At 42.1% G+C, this 10894-nt stretch overlaps 2 protein-coding genes and 1 long non-coding RNA gene across 5 annotated transcripts in view; 2 read left to right on the top strand and 1 right to left on the bottom strand.

Moving 5' to 3' along the window:
- LOC133144314 (uncharacterized) overlaps positions 1 to 10894 on the top strand; it is a 194888-nt gene that overhangs the window by 128202 nt on the left and 55792 nt on the right. For all 3 annotated transcript variants that reach the window (XR_009710650.1, XR_009710649.1, XR_009710651.1), the window contains one exon: positions 4357 to 4438. This is a non-coding gene — a long non-coding RNA (uncharacterized LOC133144314). The remainder of the gene's footprint in view (positions 1 to 4356; positions 4439 to 10894) is intronic.
- Positions 580 to 1822, top strand: ndufs6 (NADH:ubiquinone oxidoreductase subunit S6). The gene is made up of 4 exons (XM_061266890.1): positions 580 to 761; positions 899 to 952; positions 1313 to 1435; positions 1688 to 1822. The coding sequence occupies exons 1-4, from the start codon at positions 618 to 620 to the stop codon at positions 1754 to 1756; spliced, it is 390 nt and encodes a 129-aa protein (XP_061122874.1). The 5' UTR covers positions 580 to 617; the 3' UTR covers positions 1757 to 1822.
- irx4b (iroquois homeobox 4b) lies at positions 6020 to 8153 on the bottom strand. The gene is made up of 6 exons (XM_061267526.1): positions 7795 to 8153; positions 7520 to 7705; positions 7333 to 7442; positions 7096 to 7252; positions 6861 to 7014; positions 6020 to 6779 (listed from the first exon to the last, which is right to left on the bottom strand). Exons 1-6 carry the CDS (start codon positions 7837 to 7839, stop codon positions 6241 to 6243), a joined length of 1191 nt encoding a protein of 396 aa, XP_061123510.1. The 5' UTR covers positions 7840 to 8153; the 3' UTR covers positions 6020 to 6240.

Raw genomic sequence — 10894 nt, 5'->3', positions numbered from 1 at the left:
TTCGGCAAATTTGCATTTAAAAAAAACGCTCATCTTCCATAAATTTTCAGTACATCGGTAACTGGACGTGTCTTCTTGCAGATCAGAATGTTTTGTGGACATGTACCTAATAAGATAGACACCCGGAAAGTGGCCGACCTTGCATGAGACGATCATTAGCAAACCAGGCATTAAATAGAGTGCCTGCAGGGAATTATGAAATAAAATCACATGGAAATACCTTAAAGTTGCTTCTTGAAAATATAATCAGGTACAGAGCTCATATAATTTTGGTTTTGATCACCACTACCTCAACAACAACGTTGCGGGTTAGCTCGGAAGTATGGGGCTATTTCCGGTTAAGTTATTTTCCTTTACCCTGGACGTTGTCTCGCAGTCTTCTTTGCCAATACGTCAGTTACCAAAATCTTCAGTTTTATTGTAATAGTCCATCATAAAAGTACAAAATGTTTTGATTTAAATTGTGATGGACCTTAGAACTAGTTCTGCCGGGTGAGAGGCCTGGTCATAAGGTCCGCCATAGTATGCGTGTTTCAATTTACACCTGTAAGGCAAGATTTGGGTTGTTAAAACAGGAAAACCCGCTGAGCATCTTGGGAAAGTAATGTGCTGCAATCATGGCGGCCACCGGAATTCGAATGTTGTCCTTCAGTAAAAATGCAAAGGCGTTAATTTCTCCCTTGAACCTCTCTGCTGTGCCCGTGCACCGTTACTCCGTGGAGGTTGCCACTACCGGCGAGGCCATCACACATACTGGACAGGTACGTTGTGGTGTACAATTTGTTAGCCTGTATACTGCACGCACCACTGGTTATCAAACGACATTGCTGTTATTGTATACATTGAATTTCTGTCGCATAACAAACTCGGTGATACATTGCAAGTATTTAATGCGCAGGTTTACGATGCAAACGACCCAAGGAGGGCCAGATTCGTTGGCAGACAGAAGGAGGTAAGACAATGTTTTCTTATTGTTCTTTTACAACTTTATTGAAGCTAGGTTACTGCAAAGTCGTAGTGCTGTTAATTTTTTATTAGTAAGCATGTTTCAGTTTAGAATTGCATGTTGAAATGTTAGATAACTTTTACAATCTATTGCATGGCCTGTCATTGTGTCTATTTACATTTTACACTATGGACATTATCAGTTGATGTCAACTTATTTATTTTCACCTCATTGCTAAATGGCATGCCCCTTATTTATAGTTAGTTGCAAATTGCTAAACAACCACTGTAAATGTTTAGTCTCTGGAAAAAAAGTGTCACATTTAAATAAGATTTTAGATTTTAATGGAAGAACTGTCTTCATTAGGTGAATAAGAACTGGGCCATCAAGTTGGTGGCTGAGGAGAGCGTGAGTGACGTGGAGGCCCGTGTTGTGTCCTGTGATGGCGGAGGAGGAGCACTCGGTCACCCCAAAGTCTACATTAATCTGGTAAGATTTTGCTGAATAAATAAATAGAAATGATCCATAGATATTTGTGTATCACCACAATACTGGTATACAGAAAATTTCCATTATAACCATCGCCAAGTTCAGATTTTTAGCTCGGTCGACTACTGCTGCTTGTTTTCTAGTTATGCAAATTTCCATACTGTATATTTAAGATGTGCAACTTCATCATAATAAATGCAATTGTCTGTGCATTAAAGATACTAATTATCATTTTTCTTACATTCTTTCCAGGATAAAGATACTAAAGTTGGCACATGTGGCTACTGTGGATTGCAGTTCAAGCAAAAGCATCATCACTGAATTAACTCCTCTTCCTTCTCTACATTGTAACTTGCAATATTGGTTAATAAATTTATCATCGACCTACCTGGGGGTTGGTTTGTTCTCTCCAATTTCGACAGTGTGGGATTGGGAAGCCATTTGATCATTTATTCAACGTAAACTATTTTAATGTCTTTGTCATTATTTAACATATTACTGAGTATCGCAGTTACCGCTGTTGACCGCTAGGTGTCAGCATTGTGATTGTAAATGCATTGCTGTACTGTTTCCCCAACCTTTTTTTTGAGCCAAGGTACCCATTTTACATTGAACATTTTTAATTGTATCCCAAAGCAGTAAAAAAAAAAACGACTGCATAGTAAGTATTAATACAAAAAAAGTATTTTGTTTTAATTTATTCTGTATGAACTCTGGGCTCATTGAATGAACCGCAAATGAAGAAGCCATGACCTATTTAGTTGTATGAATTGCAACAAGTGTGTATACTTTTCTTCCTTGTGGAACCGAACGGAAGAGCATATAATTGTTTTGTCACCGACCTAGCTCTCTAATGTGCCACGGCATTCTGATTGGGAATTATTCCTGCTCATATTCGGGGCTCCTGAAACCCCATTTTGATTTGCACTGCTCCATTCAAACTGCAGGACATCAGGGCCAGTAAATAAGAAACAGTAGTGCGGAACAATGCATGTTTGAAGAAGATCATATATATATATTTCATCAAGCTTATTCTCCACAGACCTCTGCATGCCAAATTGGCCCGCACTTGCACTCCAGACAGCACTAGTCTGCTCTGTCCCCAGTGATGCAGCCGGTGGCGCTGCATTTTCCACGCCGTGGTGCTCAGGTTGAGGCGGGGGGATAAGTCAGCCAGATATAATTGGCCCTGGTGACTTCTGGGAAGTGAGGCTTGTGCTTGTAGTTAACCTCATCTATAGTCAGACTGCTGTGGATGAGTGAAAGCGTGGGGAAGAGGTGCATTGTTAAAAATGACGCAGGGAAGCATGGCCCGTGTCAGAGTTGACTGCTTGGTGTAGTCAGAGCAGAGGTGGAGCTTCCGTTGAGTTGTTAGACGATGCCAGGGGCAAAAAAATCTTCCGATGAAACTGAGCATATGAATTGCACTGAATAAAATAGCACGTATACTTTCAAGCCAGTACTATTTAATTAATTTAATCTTCCTAAACGAAGCCCACAGCAGATCTCACAACTGCCAAGGTTGTGTGTGATGTGGCCCTCGGTCATCTTTAAGATCCACTTATCTGAGGGCTGTTATGATCTTAAAAAAACTCTTGGATCATGAAATAAAATGCCAGTGAGCTCCTTAACAAAAACAATCCCTCACTCTGCAAAACATCCTCCTCATCGCTATAATTGCCCCATTAAAATATTTCCCCTTGAAGATGTGTCATTTTACAAACCTCTTGGCTCATTATGGAGATGCCTGCAGCCAATTATCTGAACCTCCCTGTCTGGTGACCAAAAAAAAAAAAAGTGGAGTCTTTAAGCAGATCTAGGAGCACCCCGTCCTCCTCATATCCGCGCTCATCGTACAAGGCGGCAAAACAAAAAAATGACCTTTGGTCATTGTCTCGGGGCAACTCGGCTGAGCTCCACTTTGGAGTCAGGTGACAGAGCATCTGACCTTTTAGCGTGGAAATAATGACTTGTTCTCGTGCCAGCAGCCGGGAGCGTAACGGCGGGGTGCAAGACACTTCTGGCGACATGTGACACTTTTTGGAGGAGGGAGTTTGCACTGAACACTTTGATAGTCATGGAAAACCAAAGTGTGTGTGTGACAAGACACAAGAGACTTGGAGCTGTGTATATGTATGCCAACCTGTGCAAGTGCGGGAAGGCAAACAGGCGTCTGACAGAAGGTGTGGACAGGAGTAATTGGATCTTGCCTTTTTTTTTTTAACAGTGCTCAAATATTGTGGTTAAGAAAACTAGGTCATAGTGTGGCATTGTGCTGTTAAGGAAGCCTGGAAAGTGTGTGTGTTCCACTGAGTTCTCGCTGGTTAGGTAAGCTCTCTACTGTCGGAGATGGAGGAGAGAGACAGAAAAGAGCTATAAAAAAATATATATATTAAAAATGATTTTGGAGGGTTAAACAGTCATTTAAATAAAAGTTGTATTAGATAAAATAATTGCTTTTACATTTATTTTTAAGTTAAGGGGAAATTAGGTAGAATTATTTTTTATTCTCTTTTACAGTGTTATCATATGTGACTAGAGTATACATTTTAATTTTAAAAACATGCAACAAAATCTTTTGGGGGAGGGTTGTGGAGCAATTTAATGGCATTTCCATTCATTTCAATAGGAACAGTAAGTAAAAGTAGATCAAGGCGCCAATGCAATTTAAACCAACCCTTCATATAAGGTGCTTGCAAAAAAAATAAAAAAAATAAAATCATTTGCCTATGTGTCATATGAGGTGCTTGCACACACAAAAAAAAAAAATCATTTTCATTTGCCCATGTGTCATTCCCGACCTGATCCACAGAGGACAGTTGTTGTGAGACAGACAATGTGACTTAATCACATTTAATGGCCGAGGGAGCATCCAAAGCATCGTGTCAGGCTAACCGTGTGTCTCGCTCGTGTTCCCACAGGTGAGCTGACGCATTCCAAGAGGATGAAGGAGTTGCGCAAGAGGAGAAGATGCCGAGACGATTCCTGGAGGAAGTGTGAAAGGTCAGTGCGACAAATCACAATGTGAGAAGGATAACAGTGAAAGAAAACTTTGCATCCCTAATGAATAGTTTGCATGCTAAAAATGCGGCTACACCTAATATTGACCACTCATTTGAAAATATAATTATATCTAACAATTCAGATTATTCACGTCACTCAACCTTACGTCTAAGTAAAATAAAATCGACACTCTACACACGTGTTTTAACTCGGTGTTGTCAGATTGCTTTTTAATGGCCTTAAGTAAATCGTGAAAAACGTTTCTATTCTCTCGAGGGAAGTTCCGCCTCCAAGTGTATCAAGAGTGAAGGCACTCATAGCTCTTAACCCCACTCACAAGAGGGTCAGCCTCTTATCTGGTTGCCATGTGATATCCTTCATGACTCCATTTTTTTTTTCAAGTCTTCCAAACGACATTTATTCCGATTATTACGCGAGCGAATGAGGTGAGCACAATCGTATCGGCCTTGGAGCCACTTTCTGTCAGCGAGTTGAGAGGGAAGAGAAGTTTACAAAAATAAGAAGTCAGATGTCATTATTTATCATCTCGACTCTTATTTATTTATGAAGCAGAAAGAGAATGAAATTCTCGGATGAATTCATCCTGAATTATTTAATGTAAAATGGTTAATTCCATACAAAGCCTGGGAAGATCCCTCCTCTGTTCTGATAAATACTTTATCACTGCTCCTAAATCGAAAACAGGAGAACAATGGTGGTGGTGAGGGAGGGGGTAGTTTCTTGTTGTGCTGTGTTTTAGAAAAACGCTACTTTAAGTGCTTTGAGTGCTAAACTTGACAAGTTTTTTTTTTTTCCCCCATGTAATATTTGAAACAGATAGAACTCCATTCACACCATTTATTGCCAATGATACCTTGCTTATTGCATTGTTTATTTCTATCATGCTTAATTTAAATTAGTTTTATGAGGCTTTTTTTATTTATTTTTCTAAACTGGTAGAGCGTTGTGCGGAATTCCCAGGATGCCAAAGTCAAAAGATGCCTAATGAAAGGGGACGCATGGCTGATTGCGGCTATATCTGGAGCTCGGCTGGAAGTGGCATCGATTTAACAATTTAGCAGCACCCTCCTCTGTGTGTTTCCATTAGTCACGGCTGAATACAATCCACTTCCCCCATTTCACTCCCTTGAAACACACACACACGCATACTTGGCCGACAAAGTACGGACCGCATTGTTTTAGTGGATTTAGAAAATTTAGGAACTGTAATATTAGTGACTCAACATTTAATTCTTGTGGCTTGCAGTATTTGTGAATGTCATCTGATTTCGGGTTAATCAGATGTTAGAATTAGATAAAAAAAAAAAAAGTTGATCACATGACTAACCCAAATATTGGAGCTGCTTTATGAGCTATTACTCAATCAACGATATTTTCCTCGAGCTCAGTGTAACAAAGCAAAGCATCTTTTCAAGTTTTTCCACAACTTTTGCGTAACAAACAGGAGTGTTATTGTCCTCAAATAGTAAGATGTGGTCTCGTCTCGACTCGGTGAATTAGGATGTTGAAATAAAATAACTCTAAGTCAAGTAGTCGACGTCAAATATTGAGTTATAGTGATTTAATAATCTCATGGCATGTATTATTTTTTTTGTGTAATGTGTCAAACTGGAAATTATAAACAAGCACTCTTCTTACTGTCGCCACGGATCCTTTGTGCATGTTAGAGGTGATATACAACAATGTGGATTTTTGTGAAGACTCGATTGGTCACAACACTAAAATATAAATTTTACTCAATAAGTCCAGGAGGCTTTAAAAGTGTCAGTTTGGTCCGGCGTCTACAAAGACGATCTAATGAGTTCGAAGGTTTGTCCTTGTGTTCTGTCGCTCACGGTTGTGTCGTTGAAACCTTTCCACGCCGTGGATCCTTTTGACTGATGGAACGGCGCGCCGTGGAAAACGCCATCCACCCACTCCCTGAGTGTGTCCACTGGCGATTCTTGCGTCCTGTCCGCTTTGGGTAGCGCCATGTTTGACGGGAAGCTTGGAGATGATGAGCTGCTCGACAGCATACAGGGCGGATACTCGGGTTCCAAGCCGGGATCCAGAGACACGGCGGTGTGAGCGATGGACCAGATTTTGGGTTTGTTGTCTGTTCCGTGCACATCTGGCATCGGAAAGAAAGCGTTCTGGTCTTTCGGGAAGTCTGGAGATGATCTGTCTGGCTCTGGGTTGTACGCGAGGTGAGCGTGTGGTAGGTTAGAATCGGCTTCATTGTCCTCGGGTATGAACTGCGGCTTTGGTTCACAGTCGGACGCGTCGGACTCCAGGAGGTCAAAGTCTTCCAGATCGCTCTGTAAGTCGGCAGACTGCTGATCTGAGAAGCGCAAGAATATCCCAAATTTAAAAAAAAAAAGCTGACTTGAAATCAAACGAGAATCTATTTAGGAGGCCTCACCCGGATGATCCTTATCTCCTTTAAGCGACTTCTCTGCTTCGTCACTGTCTTCATCACGACCTCTGTCCTCTGAGCTTTTACAAGCTCGCGGCGACCACGTCACTTTGTTCTCCTTCTTCAGCCTCCTGCGGGCATTGGCAAACCATGTCGACACCTGAGGAAATAAAATGTCAGAAAATGAGTGATGTCACACAAACCAACTTTCTAATTTTTTTTACCTGTGTTTCGTACTCACTTGTGTGAGGGTCATCCTGGTGATAATAGCCAGCATGATCTTCTCTCCTTTGGTTGGGTAAGGGTTCTTCTGATGCTCCTGCAGCCAGGCCTTCAGGGTCCCGGTTGTTTCTCGGGTCGCGTTTTTACGCCGTGAAGCTCCTTCTGTGGACGAGTAACTGAAAAGTTGAGGAATAATTACGATTATGATAAATTTTGAATTAGAGACAACAATAAGTAGCCATTTTAAAATACTTACCCATATCTGTCATAAGAATAATGGCCGAATGTGTAGTCATACGGATAGCAGGCTGTCTGAGAGGTCCCCATGTGCACAGATGCAGCCACACCTTTAGGCTGCAATGGTCCCTGCAATTACAGGTGACACATACTCAGCATCCATTTAATCAGCGGCTACAATATTGAATTGTCAACGTGTAACTCACCCTGGAATAGAGAGGTGTGGGGTCACCAGAGCACGTGTTATAGTAAGCTTGGCACTTTGGGTAAGGGCTGCAAACGCCGATGCTGCTGCCAGAGGTGAGTTGGTGACCCGGGGAGCGCAACGCGGGGTGGGACGGAGGAGATCCCGGCTCCAGACAGCCAGCCAAGGGGCTTGTAGTCATAAGAAACTTCAGAAAGAATTGCAAAATCATTATTTGTATCTTTTGTGCAAATAATAAAATGTCCAGCTTAATTAAAAAATTAAAAATAAACTCACTTGTGATGGAGTGGAGTAGGAGTATCCCAGCTGAGAGTAAGCCATGTCTGAATTCAGATCAGAGCATTAAAAAGCTCCAAAACAAAAAAAAATCTACTTCAGACACTTATCCAAACCTACGTAGACATTCTGACAAATTGACTCATAAAATCAAAAATTCTAGTTCCATCTAGTGACTAACCCAAAGTTGGTCGCTGGCTTTTACGCACAGCAAGCAGACGTTCACGCACCACTTTCATTTTCAAAACGGCGATAATTAGTTGGGAAAAAGTAATTTCCCTCGGTGGGCAGCCCCCCCTCCCCTCCTGCAGCGCTCTCTGAACCGTCGCAGCCTCAAGTGCGTCCCCGCTACCACAAGATCCGATCCACAGCGTGAGCGCATGAGTGAGAGATCAAACCAAGAAGCCCTCCCCGCGCGACGCACTTCCAATTTAAGACGCGCCTCTGTGACGTCACTCGGGACTCAGTGCGCGTCGTCCGGGGCTCACGTGAACATGAAGCCCCTCGGATAATTAATTCTCTTTATTTCAGCTCTTATTCAAGAATAAGAAACCACGCTGAAAAAAAAGCCCCGGGCGTAATTAGAATGTCATCAATTCTATTTTTTTCAAATAAACACACATTGCTTTAACTCGAGATGCTTGACAGCACATTGACACGAGATGATTGATGACTACAACCTGGTATTAGCATAATCGTTTTGCCCCTGTAGTTGAGATAACTTGTCACCATGAAGAAAACTCCCTGTCGTCAACTCATTCACGAATGGGGAGGGGTCGAGTTTCCTATGTAAGCAAATTAATCAAAGAATAAACAGCCCGCATTCCCTCGAGTAAGCACATTTACCAAGTGGATGACTTGTCATGTTTTTGATAATAAAGCCTTAAACGTTGTGATTGAATTCACACTCGACTGCTTTTTACTCAATACTGTAATATGTCACAATTTTAGGTGTAACATAAATTACCCTAAGAAACAATTAATTCTTGCTCAGCATCTTTTGTAGAGAACATTTAAGGAAAACTTCAAAAGTATTGAATTTTGAAAAGCATGCAGGAAAATTGGTTAAAAGTAAAATGGAGCGAGGGGGATTCGAAGGGGTAAAAGGCCAAAATATTCCCAGTGCAACCAGAGTAATGCAGGAACAACAGAGCCGCATCACCAGAAAGCATCCTCGGCCCCACCGGAGGAATGAAAGGGGGCGGGGCTCGGGGGGGTCTACATCTGTGTACCTTCCCTTGATTGACATTCCATTTGTCCCGTGAAAGGTGCTCATATAGTGAAACACGGACTAACTGTCGCCACGCTCATCTGCGCTCAAAGCTGGGGAATGAACTTATCTCCGTGCGGCGGCGTGGCACAAAACAGACGCCACTCAAAGACAATAGCAATTTGTTTTGCCGCTGACAACAAACACGAGCGGCTCCTTGCTCGGCAAAACCTGCGTCCCTCTCGTCTTCATATACACAAAGCCTATTCAAAAGCTTTATTTTTCTCGTTTTGAATATTCAATGAGCTACTTGTATATTAATATACACTGTCTTTATAAATTGATAGCATTTTTCCAGTAAGTATATATATATTTTTTTTTCTTAAGCCCCTGCGTTCGTTAGACCGTGATTAGATCTTTCTGATCGCGCTTCCCTCACATCAATCATTCATTCAAAAAAAGGCTCCACGGGTGAGAAGGACGAGGAAAACGACGTTCTTATTTTACCCTCCGTGCATCCCGACGCAGTTATTATGCAGGAGGTGGGACAATGGGTTTAATGATAGAAGCGGCGGCGGCGGCGGCGTGTTGTTTGCCGGAGAGGCCCAAACAACTCCAATCGCAAGTTCCTTCAATCACAATGTGGCGCATTTGAATATTTTCCAGCTGAAAGTCTGAGCTTGATGCAATTTTAATCATTGTTTAACATGCAGATGCTTTTTGAGCCTTTGAGCAATTTTATATTTCTTTATAAATCATGCTTTCCCGATGTCATCTATATATTTATAGTAGACTTTGTGTCTCTGCTACAAAGTCACACTTTTTTTTTGTTCTTCAAATAAGACTTGTAGAATGGGGTCGGCTCGGGGGCTTTGTCACTTGACCGACCACATGATGTTTGTGTTTGGGGGTAAAAAAAAAAAAAAGTTTTCCTTCCCTGGAAGCTCTCAGCCACACTTGTCGGATTCTCGCTGTCAAACATTTTGATCACCGTTACAAGATGTAACGGCTTTTAGCACTTTTCAATTGGCTCAAATCAAAAAATGGCGTCTGCATTTTATAACTAAACCAGCAGTCGCACGTGTTAGTCCGAACAAACTGAGAATTGTCGAATGCCCGAAGCTCAACTGGCACGAGCCACAAAGCATTTCATGGGAGCCGCCAACAGCAAACAATTCCCTGGAATTCAATGCCTGGATCCAAAAACATCTTGCTTCTCAGAATCCGTTGCCGTGACGATTTATGAGTTCACATTCTTTCATCGCTGTTTTCTGCGGCCTTATAAGAGCCCAACATTGACTTTACTGTGGAGGTTCTTGTCCTCCATAATGTCATTTTTTACTACCAACTCTATATCAAACATCAAATCTGACTTGATGTGGTCCACAAAAACAAGACCACCTCAGATCTCTTCCTGCAATTCTCATCCGATAGCATCCTTATGGAAGCGACGCATCTACTGAACTCTTGAGCGGGATACTATAAATGCCCCGGCTTTTCTCATCAATGATGTAGCAAATGGGAACAGAGACAAGCTAACCCTCTTAGCCGCCGTGCGGCGTGTATGTGTGAGAAAGACGAGAAGTGAGACAGACAGAGGCAGAGAAGGGAGGTTTAGGCGACAGGCAGCTCTTAAGTGTGCGTACAGTTTGCGTTGAGCCCTGGGAGGACACTCGTATTCCTCCCATCACTTCCACTTCATTACTTCTGCAGCGGGCATACATTATTCAGCCCGCCAAGCTTCGGCCCACAGGGACCAATACAGACCATTAACAAACACTTAAATCCACCTTGAATCTTCCGATGATCCGCCGATGAGCTCGTTTTGAAGGTCGAAACGATCCCAAACTGTTTGCTTGGGTTTAAATGTCACATTTAACGGTTGTGTGA

The sequence above is a fragment of the Syngnathus typhle genome, linkage group LG20 (assembly GCF_033458585.1).
Source record: "Syngnathus typhle isolate RoL2023-S1 ecotype Sweden linkage group LG20, RoL_Styp_1.0, whole genome shotgun sequence".
NCBI lineage: Eukaryota > Metazoa > Chordata > Actinopteri > Syngnathiformes > Syngnathidae > Syngnathus > Syngnathus typhle.
The sequence above is the reverse complement of the archived record's forward strand: the minus strand, read 5'-3'. Positions and strand labels throughout refer to the sequence as shown.

Bases quoted from the DNA above. Each gene is read 5' to 3' on its own strand.
- ndufs6 (XM_061266890.1), top strand. From the start codon at position 618: ATGGCGGCCACCGGAATTCGAATGTTGTCCTTCAGTAAAAATGCAAAG. The intron at 953-1,312 runs GTAAGACAATGT...TGTCTTCATTAG, and splicing joins TCGTTGGCAGACAGAAGGAG to GTGAATAAGAACTGGGCCAT. The intron at 1,436-1,687 runs GTAAGATTTTGC...CATTCTTTCCAG, and splicing joins CCAAAGTCTACATTAATCTG to GATAAAGATACTAAAGTTGG.
- irx4b (XM_061267526.1), bottom strand. From the start codon at position 7,839: ATGGCTTACTCTCAGCTGGGATACTCCTACTCCACTCCATCACAA. The intron at 7,443-7,519 runs GTGAGTTACACG...CTGTAATTGCAG, and splicing joins CCACACCTCTCTATTCCAGG to GGACCATTGCAGCCTAAAGG. The intron at 7,253-7,332 runs GTAAGTATTTTA...TCAACTTTTCAG, and splicing joins TATTCTTATGACAGATATGG to TTACTCGTCCACAGAAGGAG.